Source organism: Mytilus edulis, chromosome 4, assembly GCF_963676685.1.
Source record: "Mytilus edulis chromosome 4, xbMytEdul2.2, whole genome shotgun sequence".
Classification (NCBI taxonomy): Eukaryota; Metazoa; Mollusca; class Bivalvia; order Mytilida; family Mytilidae; genus Mytilus; species Mytilus edulis.
In genome coordinates, this window is record NC_092347.1 from 82,450,952 (window position 1) to 82,465,713 (window position 14,762).

Below are 14,762 nucleotides of genomic sequence, written 5' to 3' on the forward strand. Positions count from 1 at the left end.
TTCTGATGAGGATAATTAAGGTAATTTCTATTTCCGATGTGTATTGGTGTAGAGTGTTTGTATATGCTTTTCCACGAATCTCCCTTTTTTGTTTGTAAACAAACAAACGACAGGCAATGTGAGGGGGGAGTTTTGAACAGCCAATACGGTTGTCGTATCTAGGTCAAATATGGCAACATATTACAGTCACGATAAATGAATAAGTAACAACATGTGCATCATTTAAGACTTTGGAAGTGTTTCAAGTTAATGAAATATATTAAATGCATGCCAATTTGATAAAATTTATTATTCTGCAGTAGTCTATACGCATGTGTAAACGAATTTTATTGGATTTAGAGCATGGGTTTATTCACAAAGCGAAAGAAGCACGTCATATTAGAATCAAAATTAATCAAAGAGACAGTGAAATAGTATCGGAAATAGTTTCAATTTGCTTATTCCGTTGAAATATTTCGATGTCTGTAGTTTATACTGATACTTTGTATATAATTAATTTTGTAAAACATAAAAAATACGTCCAAATTTGTTTCCTACGGTGTAATATATCAGCATTGTCGACCTAAAGAAATTTCTGTACCAAATTATCAATATGACAGTTGTTTTCAATTCGTTTAATGTGTTTGAGCTTTTGATTTTGCGATTTGAGTTTTCCTTGAAGTTCAGTATTTTCGTTATTTTATTTTTTATCAGATATTTTCCATAGGAGGTTGTGTGTAATCACAATGTTTCAACAGCTTTTTGTCAAATTCTATTTGATTTGTCTACAGTTTAAATATGCAAAACCACATTAGAAAGTACACATATGAACATATTGTACACTATTGACCTACGACTGTAACGAATTTCTTTTATAGTGGGAAGATGTACAATAACAAGAACCTGTAGTGTTACCTCATTGAAAAAAACTTACATCCAGCAAAATTACAACATTCAAGATCAGATCTTATTAACGTTATTAAAAAACTTAGAGAAAAAAAAATGCGTCGTGAAATTTTTTGGTCGTAATGGATTATTTCGTAAAAATTGATGAATATTGTTTGGAGCAAAATAATATAGGGACTTCCAATTGTAATGGCTTTTCTACAAGAGACAATATTCACTTGTACTCGTGCATTAGCACAACTGTTGTTATGTTCAGACATTTTTCATTGCGTGCAAAACAGGGAGTGTTGCTCGCTTATGTTTTTAATTACTTTCAAGGGAATTTTACATTGATTTACAATAAATACATTTTTTTTCTCAGTTTTATGTACATAAAAACATGTATAACTTTCGTCACTACCAAAGAAATGCATCCAACAGTAACTGTATTTCTCTTCTTTAAATCCTTAATGAAAAAATATTTGGGTGTATGTAAATGAGACAATGATCAGGAAAAATCTAGAGGTAAACTGTCTAAATATTATGGGAATTGTCCATGTGCCTAGCTGTAACTCACACAGTCTAGATAAATCTTGAATAAGTTTAACAGTAACTTTCAAAAGTTACCATAAATTCCCTAAATAACAGTAAAATCCCAACTTCTGACGATGTTCCTGGCCATGAACTCGCAAATGGACATGACGTGTTTAAACTAAAATACCTTATCCGTCGATTCACGCAACCATTAAGATTGGTACCTTGTGGCAATCATGTCACAAGACCTTATTTTTATATACAACATATGACAAGAATTCGTTCTATTTTTCATGCATGCTACAGAAAGGTTGCATCTTTATCAAGGTATTTTATATGGTTATATTGTACCTGTCGTATAATGTTATATCTGGCACCCAAACTGAGGCATACGGAACATTTAAACTCGTGATTCCATCGAAGTCTGATGCATTCCATTGAAAGCGACAGTCATTCCATTTCTAAAACAATATAAAAAGAGAGTTTACAGTGATAAGTGAATCAGGTATCTGCATATATAGAATATTAAACATAAATATGAATAAATATTAGACATAACAGTACAAATGGTAACACATTGGAAATCAAGTTGTATCCGTAATTCGTATAAGTGATTGACATATTGGCCATCCTGTTGCACTAAAACGACAAATAAGTTGGACTTTTGACCAATATTTAACAGGTATTCGTTGAAAAAATAATAACTAACGTTATCATTTTTGGTGAAAATTCTTAACGGTTTAAGGGTCCAATACTACTGTTCTAACTTATATGCCATTAACACTTTCAAAACGTGTGAATTAATTTTACCGAACAAAAGACGAAAGAAAAATTGGGTCTATATCTAAATAGATTTAAAAGAATCTAAATTGATCATGAAATAAGTTTTTAGTAGATTAAAACGTTAAGGTCATATTTAATTTACCCATTTTTTAAAAACTTTTTCAAATTGAAGGTAAAATGTATTTCATAATATAATGCGCTGTTTTTAGTTTCTTTAAAAAAAGGTGTCCAATAAAACAAAGTATGCACTACAAACTATATAGCCTTTGATAAAAGAGGGGGCGGGGCATATGACATTTGCGCCGATTTTGAAATTTTTCATTCTTTCATTTGCGCCGATTTTATAATTTCACCCAATTGGATTTACAAGTAAGTTAATACTTTTACATGTACTATAATACCTTGTTTGATTGATATAGGAAAATGTGGTATGAGTGCCAATGAGACAACTCTCCATCCAAGTAACAATTAATAAAAGTAAACCATTTTTATGTTAATTTTGATTTATATTATTCTGGAACTTCGTTGTAACACGATGGACATATTGCAATCGTGTAAAACCAGAGTCACAACGGATTCTGATGGGAAGAATATTGTTAAAACACAGAAAGAACATAACCATGCGGCAGTTTACCGAAAGACCAAGGCTTAAGAACTACGGGTACGTTCAAGGAACATTCTTGAGATGTATCTATTAGGCCTTCAAAGACTTGGATGAAGAGTTGTCTCATTGGAACTCAACACATCTTCTTATATCTATTCACCTGTATTTACCTGTAATTTACCTGTAAAAAAAATCGGCGCAAATGAAATGCAGATCGGCGCAAATGCAAAACGCCGAAAAGAGGGACGAAAGATACCAGAGGGGCATTCAAACTCATAGATCGAAAACAAACTGACAACGCCATGGCTAAAAATGAAAAAGACAAACAGACAAATAATTGTTCACAAGACACAACATGGAAAGCTAAAGACAAAGCAACACAAACCCAAACAAAAACTGAGGTGATCTCAGATGCGCCGGAAGGGTAAGCAGATCCTGCACCACATGTTGCACCCGTCGTGTTGCTCATGTTATTAGTATTACGAACTCGGTAAGTAGTCTCATTCGGTAGGTCATATTCATGAAACGGGAACAGGATTGTGTAACGATAAAAGGAACATATCCGATATCATCTGTTAAACGAATATTCCATAACGGTCGACCAAATATTCCGTAACGGTAACAATAAGAAATTAATCCGTCATCAGCGGTTTGAAATGTATAAACACTGGTGTTTATGGACACTTGTACACTGTAGTTATTTTAAAAGCACAGGACATTATACGCACTACGGTGTTGCTTTCAGAACTTTTAAACATTTTGATTATCAATGGTACTTGGGTATAGTTGGTGAAATGGCAGCGAATCACAAAACAGTAACCTGATGTTCAGTGGTTGTCGTTTGTTGATGTGGTTCATTATTGTGTCTGGTTCTATTTTATTTATATAGATTAAACCGTTGGTAGACCCGTTTGAATGGTTGACATCTGTTCTTTTTAGGGCCTTGTATAGCTTGCTGTTCAGTGTGAGCCAAGGCTCCGTGTTGAAGACCTTAGTACTTTGACCTATAATGGTTAGCTTTTACAAATTGTGACTTGGGTGAAGAGTTGTCTCTTTGGCGTATATCTATATAGTATTAATCCAAAATTGTTAATATATTTCTACTTTTGAATATACGGAAATTCGGGAGATTTGTGTCTTTTAATTGCTGTAAAATTTTCGTAAACCAAAAATGACTGTTCTTTTATTCATTTTATAATAGACATGAAATTCAACCCTACGAACAAGTGTGATTTTAATATTCCTATTTGATACAATGAATAAATAAAATCAGTTAAAATTTATATCAGTGCATTTTACCCTACAGCACAAAATAAAAGTGTCGGAACATTTGTGATTGGAAAGGATAAATCCTTTCAGTTTCGTTTATAACATACCTAATTAAATTCAAATAAATTTTATAGAACGAACATTTTAATTCGGTTGAACCCATTAAATCAAGCAATCGTTTAAAAATAAGTACAAATTTCAATGCACATCTAACGGATGTCTAGAGGCATAAAACTCTATTTAAATAAATTTTACAAAGCCAATTACATCCATATCTCAATTATGCACCTTCTTGTTAAAGTTTATGGTAATAATTTTTTCAACTTTTGTACAAACATTAATATAAATTGTCAATAATAATGTCAAATAAGTTTCAAAATTACAGAATTCGAAGCACAATTGGTGTAAAGGATATTTATAGCCGAAGTTTTTTTGTGTGTGTCGGATACTAGTGAATTTGGTCCTGCTGTTGTAGACTTTAAAGGCTGCTGACAATACAGTTAGTTATGGTTTAACTTAGTTCTGAAATAAATGTTGGGATTTAGGACCAATGATCGTTTCGATAAATAATAATTAACTTAAGGTTAAGGTTAATGGATTATAAAAGATATCGACTTAAAATGAAACTATTCCTTTACTTCAATGTGATCTTAATCTTTGACCTTACACATTTAACATTTTTGAAAGATTCTTAGCAAGTCATCATTCATAAAACAGTGGCAAAAGATACCGCAGGCACAGACAAACTCAAAGATAGAAAATAAACTGAAAACGACGGCTCAAAAAGAAAAAGACAAACAGAAGCAGTACACAAGACACAAAATAGAAAACTAAAGACTAAGCAACACGAACCCAACCAAAAATTGGGCTGATCTCATAAAATGAACACTTAGTTCAAACGAAAAACCCGGCATATATATATAGAGAGAGAATTTCGTCGCTGTAAAGGATGTCTGCTTCCCTTTAAGGAGTATAAACACACGTAGTCTCGTTCTGTTGGAATAAGGTCGCTATATCATAAGACTAAATCAAGGGAAATAATCCTTCCGACAATTATGTAAGGGGTCCTTACAATGCCTAATGCAAGGCAAAATAGATGTCCCTATCTAACATGCTCTCATTTTGCAATGACACAACTGTCATATATTCCTGACTTGTGTAGCCATACCAACTTTGAATAAAAGTCATCCTATGAGTAGCCATTTTATCTTTAAATAAATGTAAATGTTTGTGACACGAACAGGTGAAAATTATAAAAAAAATATATACATTTTATGTAATTTATTTGTAAAGTATCCAAACAAAGATATCGCAATCGCATCAAATAACATATTGTCTCTAGGGGAAGACAATTTATTATGTTTATATTTATGTAGATATTGTCTTATGCACACATTGCTTTTGTATATAAAATTTGTCTCTTGGGCGGCTGTTTTTAAAAGTGACCTACCTATAATGTTTTATATTACCAAGAGTTGATATGTTTAGTGTTGTATATAATGTGTTTTGACATCAACTTAACGCCAGTTTGATTTTACATTTGATTTATTTGTTCAAATGAAATTATACCATCACAAATGATTACGTTGCTGTTTACTTGTGACGAAGTCAGATCAGTAATTGAAATTAAGAGTTTTAAGTATTTGAAGAAGTATGTCCACATGGCAACGGATAAATTATTCAACATTTCACTATAGTTAAAATAGACCATTCCAATTTTATAAATCGTAACCGATAAATTATTCATTATTTTTTTTTATTCAGTATTTCTGATTGAAAGAAGCATGTATCATTTTCATGAAACGTATTATTTTTATGTGAGTACGGTATCAATTGCTGAATAAATCGAAATAGGAAAAACACGGCTGCACTGCTTTCATTTGTGGGATCTGTGTTGTTGCGATTTAATAAATTAATTGATTTGTATATTTTTAACCATCACATATGTCATATTTTCCCAACTTCATCGTACAGTCTATTACTGAGCATTGATACAAAAACATTATTAAACCACAAAAAGACTTTTTATTGATATGAATGTGTATTAAGGAGAAAAATAAAATTTAAATTTAAACCATTCAGGTATCCTCATTTCAAGTTTGAGGAGAAAGAGACTAACACTAAATGTTAGGTTGAAGTATATAAATTTGAAATTAAAACATTAAACTAGTGTATTTAAGAAGATAAACCTATGTCACCTGGTGCAAGAAGGTATGTGTCAGAAAACTTATAACTTGTACAAAAACCCTGTACAAATTATAATGTGTATACAAACTTACATCTTATACACAACATATATACTTCTGATATTGTGCTATGTATATTATAAAAAGATGTGCTATGATTGCCAATGAGACAACTGCCCACAAGAGACCAAAATGACACAGACATTAACAACTATAGGTCACCGTACGGCCTTCAACAATGAGCAAAGCCCATACCGCATAGTCAGCTATACAAGGCCCCGATAAGACAATGTAAAACAATTCAAACGAGAAAACTAACGGCCTTATTTATATAAAAACATGTATGTTTATTTAATACTGATTGTACATGAGTAGCTGTCACTTATGTTATATTGTGTTTATATGGTGTTTTTTTTTCAAGTAAATTGCTAATGCACACATTCCTTAGTGTCACCCTTAGAAGTGTTCCTATGACCTAACTGTCTGTTGTTTAAAAACAATTACATGTTTTAGTGGATTATTACGCAAGAAAGTCTGAATACATATTTTAAAAACTATTTTAATCTTAAGACATTAATCCTAATTGCACTTAAGATAATAATATTTTACAGTAGTTTGTGAATATACATAAATTATGTATATATATATATATATCTTATATTGTGTGTTTTAAGTAAATTTATGAAAATCTAGAATAATACTGATGAATAAGTTTATGGTATCAATATCAGTTTATAATGTATTGGTTGGTATACATAGAATTGGCTTATGACTTGTTATATGCATCTTTATTTCATTTATATGTTGTTTAATATTATAATTGTCTGTATTTGGGTCACGCCTCTATTGTGCTCTTTCCAATAAAATATTGAATTGAATTGAATATTAGAATTAAGCTAAGATAAAAGGAAAATATAAAGAGAGTTCATATGAACTAGGTGGTATTGTCCTGAGGCAAATATAGTGTATTTTATTTACAATAATAAATTATATTTGAATCCTAAAATCAAATATTTTCTCTAAAGATGTAACAAATAGAATTCTTTCATCAAATGCGTTAAACAAATTTATAAAACATCTCGGACGGAATAAAACACGTTATCCATATGAAAGGAACTCATTTTTATCGTTGATTTGCGTCCTTACGCACTAGATATATACCATATCTAAATGTTATAATTGTTTTGGTATGTTGACAAAGCATGAAGAGATAACCAAAAGTAAAATAGAATTATTTCAATCAAAAATTGAGTTTAGACCTTAGTTGCCCATGTTATTTCATTTTTTCATTCAAAGATATAGAAAAGCTTCCGAAGTGCGTTCTAGAAGAACGCTTCCTTGTTCCTTAAAAAAATAGACCGCTACATGTGAGATCTAGAGTGAAAACAACGACAATCCTATCAACTCAAATAAACTCATCATAGATGCCAGGATTAAAATTTTATATTTACGCCAGACGCGCGTTTCGTCTATAAAAGACTCATCAGTGACGCTCGAATAAAAAACGGTAATAAACTCATTTCAAGACGTTTCATGATTAAGTGTCAGTTTTATGCTTATTTCAAAGGTTAACAGCAAAAAAAAGTTGAGACAATTACGTATTTTTTGCAGCAACCAAGCGGCACAAACCATTAAAAAACTGTCACATCTAAAGGGCAGTCTACAAAAATAGGCAGGTGCATGTCTATACAAGGCATCAAGAAATAAGTCATCCAGTCTTCAAAATGTGAATAAATCAAACAGAAGCAATCAAATAATTTAAGATCTCAAAACCCATTTAAAAATCAAATATACTACTTCTCAGCGCAACATTTTATAGGTAATAAGCTATGCTAGATGCGTATTGGACTCAAATGTTAGAAGCTGAAGAGCAAAAGCTAGACTTATTGTTTATGTAGTTGTTCAAATAATAACGGTTTGAACTGTACATGTACGATTGATTATTTTTGATTCATGGTTTGAGTATGGACGTATTGTAATAGATCGAGCACTTTCATTTGACGTTAACATTCCTTATGAATAAATATTACGTTATCTAGAACTCCTTTTAAACACTTATCTCTATTTATCACTAAAACATGAATAATTCTGTATTGTATTATTTGTTACATAAGTGGATGAATGTAACATTGGCAAACCCTTCAGTTACTACTGTAAGAAGTTTAACAAATATCATTTTATAAGAAGTCTTCACTAGAGAAATCTAGTTCTTATAAAGGGCCTTTTAATTGTACAAAAGTTTAACTAGACATCTGTGATACAATGTATTCATGACTAGGACAATTTACATACTGATGCATTGTCTTTGGTAAACATTTGACATTTTTCGACATCTTAAGATGTTTTAACAGAAACCTTACATATAAATATACTATGAAACCCAAAGGACTTGTGTCAGAGAAGGGCTATTTTTACGTTCTGAATTGGAGAGAGTGAATTGGTGATCTGGCACCTTAAAATAAGGTTATTTCTGGACTTTTATTATCCTCTGTTTTTAGGTTTAGGATAAGTTAAGATATAATTTTAAAATTACTGGACAAACATATACTTTGACTTTTTTTAAATAAAGTGTGGTGAATAATGATAAACTCTACCTCTTTTATAGACTAACAGTAGTAAACGTTAAAAGAAGCTTCAAATATACCAAAAACAGTTCTACTTTACTAGTTATAAAAAGACAGGTAGAATAAGCTGAATAAGAAAAAAACATCCGGAGTAAAATCTGGTTGGGGATCGCGTTGCTCATTATTCCGTATTCTGTTAACTCGCGTTTGACTGTTTGTCTATAAATCTTTGGCCTTCGGATAACTTATGTTTTTTCGACTCAATATTTTGATTGTACTTTGGTACGTGATTACCTTATTGCTGTATTACATGTATGTGCAGGAAATCTGCGTCTGAGTGTATTTTGAATAAACAGTTGAATAAGACAAGTTTGACTTGGCAGTCAGTTCATGTCACAGACTACTATTTGTTTAATCTTATGGTAAAATTGAGAATGAAAATGTATACTGGGTCAAAGAGACTACAACTCGACCAAAGAGTAGAAAACAGCCGAAGGCCATCAATGATTCTACAAATTAGAAGTAGTTTGTTCTACATCGAGGTTTGAAGGATAAAGCTTGGGTCACGTGTTTGTGTTAAATAAATTATAAATTACATTTTTGTACGAGACTTACCATTCGGAACCAGATATTTACTGTAACGATCTGTTCTCTTTCATTCTGTAACAAATGATAATTAAAGGTGTTAAAACATATTTAAAATAAAAACTGTGGCTGTCAAAGGTACAACATGTAGGTTTTTATGTTTTTAATGTAGTAAAATTGAGAAGATAAAGACTACTTTCTTTATTCTAACATATGCTTATTAAAAGTAAGCATTGGCATTTCTCGTTAATAAAACTATGCAACAGCTTGTGCCCCATTATTTATACTTTACGTTAACCTTCCTTTTTCTTTTTTTTTTTATCTTTTCTGTCTGGAAATAAAAATCCGTTAGTAATTGTAGGTATCAACGACTGAATTTTTCGTTTATCAGGAGTAGGAAAATATGTCTTATAATCCTACTTCTCCGAAATAATACCCTAGAAATTAAAAAAAAAAGAAATAGAATGGAATTCAAAACAGTGTGGCTGTGGCCATTGATTGACACATTAAATTCATCCATTGACTGGGACAATTTAGGTGAACGTTTGTATGTAACGACCATGCTCACTATGTACTTTTTAAAGACACTTAAACTATGGGGTCACCAAAGGTTCTCAACACCTTAATAAAGTAATTCGAAAAATTAATCAGAAATAACACGATGTTTTGATTTATATCAATTATATAAATCGAAGCATAAAGGTTATTCCTGATGAATTTTTCGAATTATTTTATAATTAAAGGCGTTAAGAAACCTTTGGTGACCCCACAGTTTAAATGTCTATCGTAGGTACGTCGTGAACAGTGGTCGTTACAGACAAACGTTCACGTAAATTGTCCCAGTCAATGGATGAATTTAATGTGTCAATCAATGGCCACAGCCACACTGTTTTGAATTTCATTCTAAAAGGTTTGAGCGATAAAAAAAAAAAATGTTTACAATTCAAATTCACATTAACACATCTTGTATGATACATAACCATAAAATGCATATCTATATACCCTATTTTAATGCTGCATTGATTCTGAATAAAGAGAGATGGGGGTAAACGTCTATGCGCTATCACTAATATATCATTTAATTTCTACATCCTTGTGTGCGACAGAGTTAAGATATCATCATAGATCAAACAACTGATATGTTCACTCTCGCAAATATGTATCTCATTAAATTGCATTATATGTCTAGGAATACAGGTCCATTTATCCTGTACATAAATATACTATAACCATTTTATATTTATTAGTGCATTATGGCCACATTAATGTTTCATTATGATGAATCAACGATCTGAAATTTGTTGACATCGGAGGGGAGGGATTTTGATATACAAATAAAACGGTTTAGTTGCCAATGTCTCACATATCCAACAGAAACTGAATGTAGATGTAAACAACTGCAGGTCAAAATGGAAGTCCTTCAAAAATCAGCAAAGTCCATATCATTTACTCAGCTATTTAAAAAGACTACAACATGACAAAACGTAAAGCATTGCAACCGGTAAATCCAACTATGTATGTACAATAAACACGAAAACAAACTGTCAAACACCAACCAACCAACCAACAACACTCACTGAACTCCTGGACATTATTGACCTAGACATTTTAATATACATGTATATAATACATGTTCTGTTTTTTTTAAAAGAAATTGGAATCTTTATATAAATGAAGAGACAACTATTTTTTATACGATTACAAGACTAATATCATCTAACAAGAGACATGTTCTCACAAAAGATAAATATTAAACGGCAAAACTTCAAACGTGTAGGAATATAATAAACCAATTATTTTACAGATCAAATACATTTTTTCGAAGAATGATACTAACTAGAATTGCTTACTCCTGAACTTACTTTTACTACATAGAACAGTGGTGTAGCAGTACAACATAAAAACTTAAAAAAAAAAAAAAACTTGTCAGATCGATACAAAGTAGAAAATATCTCTTACAAAAATACAGAGAGTACGTGGCAGAGTACTAATACATCCCCACAGCAAAAAAAGAAAAATAATTCGTGTGGCATTTTTTATCACGTAAGAAACAAAGGTAATTCAAGAAATACGATTAAATGCGATGTTTTGACACTTCTGAAATGACAATTTATGTCTGAAAAATTTCATCACAATGTCTTTAATGAGTTCTACACAGGCGTAATGCTTAAATACAAATTACATTCATTATCGCAATTTTACGAAATTTTCATTCGTTCTTACTGACTTATAATTTCTTTTTTCAGCACAGTAGAGTGATATGAAACAGTGTCGCTAAAAACTAAGGGCGCACGTGTCGTTATCAATAGCAATATCAAGGTAAAATAGCAATAAACAGATTATCATTGGTTATCTCAACTCGAATTCACCTCTCACTATCCAATCTTCTACTAAGGTGTATAATGAACTTGTTACTTACCACATCCATAACTTGTCTGAGTGCCGTCTGCAGCTTAACTGTAACATTCCCGCCATTTTGACAAACTGGTAACAAATCTATCGTATAGTTGGTATTCATAAATAGATGTTGGTACAACTCTGTTGTGAGTAGCTGTGTTTGTGCCAAGTACATCCCTACAAAACAGGTTTGAATTATGCACAAAATGACGCATAGAGTAGATGTATACATTGCGAAAGTATCACTGCTGTTAACGTCTTATGTTAGACAAATGCTTCAAGTTTATAATCTTCCTCACGACAACTGGTGTGACTACAATGATAAATTATCCATGTACAAATTGCGGATCATCGTTTATGCTGATCTACGAATCAGGATTCTATTATTTCTCATCGTTTGCTAGTATTAATTCCAATCTAAATTTATATATATATTGTCCATGCAAGCAACTTTTATTAATTATTTATTTTAACTAGAAACTTCCATTTATTACTACGGATTTTAAACGAACGTACAAAACTTCAAATCAGTATTATAGCAGAGTTTTTTTTTAAATTTCCAAGCCCATTTGTTTCCTTATTCAACAATATTTGAGTATCGATCAATATAAGCGCACAGCATAACTGTTATGATGAATTTCCACAACTATAAGTTATAGATTTTTCTATTATTAATTGAGCAACTACAAGTATAGATATTCTAATTGTAATTAATAATAGATGTTCTAATGAGGTGATTACATGTATTACAATGTCATTAAATTAAGTTCTAAATGTTCCCTGACATGATAATTTCATTTAGACGTTTAGAGTATGGTTGACGTAGAAACAAACTGAGTATTCTCTGTAACGAGTTGAGACCTGATTTACACATATTTTATTACCAATGTTATTTCAAATGATCGGGCGGAGCTTACGTTTAATTTGCATAGGGACAGTCTATTTGAAGATAATGACATAACAATGATACAAATCTTTTGAATATAGAATATTGAAGTGCTATCTAAGTTTAATTTCGATATATGCATATTTACATTTTTTCTCATATAATAGAAAATAGCTTTTATCATTTTGTATATTTAGTCGAATAATGATGTGTATATTTCATACAAAGGTCTATTTTTCATGAATGGAGGGTAAATATTCTAGACTTAAATCGATCACAGGGTCAGTTTTCAGTGGGGACGCTGACGTTGTTTAAAATAAAACTTGTTTTCTAAGTTTCGAGTTGATTGGACTACAATTTCATCAAAAACTACCTTAACATAAAACTTTAACATGAAGCGGGACAGACGGACGGACGATCGGACGTACAGACCGAAAAATGTAATGCCCCAAAGTGGGACAAAATACTACTTTACCAAATTAAAAAAAAAAAAATTCTGAGTTCATATTAGAATACACATAATGCAGTTGATATATAAAATAGTCAAAGGCGGATTGAGGGCGGATGCAATCTTCAATCTATTCTTTGTTTATTCTTCATTGTTTTTTTTTATATCACATTGCCACATACTTCGTAATCGTTTAAGTTGAAACATGTCTGAATTATATCATGTGTATAAAGTATTTATATTATAAATGTATGTGTCAATTTTCTTTAAATTTGGTAGAAAGTAAACTGGCAAATAACACGTACTATGACTTCAAAGTTGTTTATTATTTACTTCGGCATATTAAAATCTATTTTATTATAAAGATTTTAAATGAACTCTTACTTTTAAATCGATTTAGTTTCATTTTTTTTTTATAATTCTTTTATACGGCCTGAATACAAAGAAATAGTAATTTCAGAATTTTTAAAATGTGTAACTTTAATTATATGTAAACTGTTTTAATCAAGCGGAAAATGTAATGTTTAAATGATTCGCAACACGAAAGTTGGTATTCTTGATGATTGTAACTGTGTAACCATGGAAGTAATATTGAATATTACTTCCATGGTAATATTGAATATTACTTCCATGGTGTAACTAAGATAAAGAACTTTTATTTATCGCTTGATTTTTAATTGGTACGATTTCTCCTTAGCATGGTTAATATGTCCAGTGAAAATCAAATATAACAAATGAATGAACAACTTGGATTAGGAAAAATAGATCATATCACAGCAATCTGATTGACACAGAACTTGTATTTTAATCAGATTATTCACAACCATTAGAAAATAGAGGTATATATAAGATAGGGTAAGGCGCTCTTTATACGGATCACTAACGATGTGTTAACAAACCAAATGCATGGCATGCTATATTACACATTTTTTTTTAATTTCTTTTAAAAGTTGAAATGCTATGTACCACTATGTACAGACGTAGGAAAAGGAAAGTCTTAAAAACATTAATCAAACTTATAAATAATGGTTGTCATTTGCATTTAACTGACTTCGTTTAACTATAATGAAAACTGACACTTTAATTTTGCATTTTTCACTTACATGTGCATACACGTTTTCGTATCTCACTAAAATGACACATTGTAAACCATTATATATTTTAATTTATTATTTTTAATTGCGTATTTTAAACTTACAGATAATGTTTCAATAGTTTAATATTACACTTCCCTTATCAAGCCAAGTCTTGTATTAAACAATGTTTTTATAAATTATATTTATGAATAATTGAACTACAATTGTATGTACATGTATATCAACAATAAGGTCCGGGTTCATCATAAAGATCTATCACTGCCAATGTATAATTATTATTATTTAAATTAAATGTTCATAAAACCGATCTAATCCGTATTTCTATGCCGACAGTAACTTGTAAGTTGTAGCTACTGCTGGGCTGACACCGTTGTTATCCATCCTCGGGGACCATCAGTGTTTCATGTATATGTTACAGTAAATAGGTGAAATTAGGAATTACATGTAATTACTAAAATTTAGGAATTACAGGTAATTCCTGATGCACTTAGTTAATACAAGTAATTCCTTAAACGGCCCAGTTATTACCAGTAATTACTAATTTT

At 30.9% G+C, this 14,762-nt stretch overlaps 1 protein-coding gene across 3 annotated transcripts in view; it reads right to left on the minus strand.

Annotated features, from left to right (window-relative positions):
* The window catches only part of LOC139520746 (neuronal acetylcholine receptor subunit alpha-9-like), a 37,632-nt gene that overhangs the window by 10,456 nt on the left and 12,414 nt on the right, over positions 1–14,762 (minus strand). The window contains exons 1-4 of one of the 3 annotated variants that reach the window (XM_071313668.1): positions 12,572–12,599; positions 11,809–11,963; positions 9,420–9,464; positions 1,750–1,859 (exon numbers count right to left, since the gene is read on the minus strand). In XM_071313668.1, coding sequence (XP_071169769.1) covers positions 1,750–1,859; positions 9,420–9,464; positions 11,809–11,963; positions 12,572–12,584 — 323 coding nt within the window. In that variant the 5' untranslated portion in view covers positions 12,585–12,599. Of the gene's footprint in view, positions 1–1,749; positions 1,860–9,419; positions 9,465–11,808; positions 12,396–12,571; positions 12,600–14,762 lie in introns of those variants that run through there. The other 2 variants (XM_071313667.1, XM_071313669.1) reach the window with 2 other exon arrangements.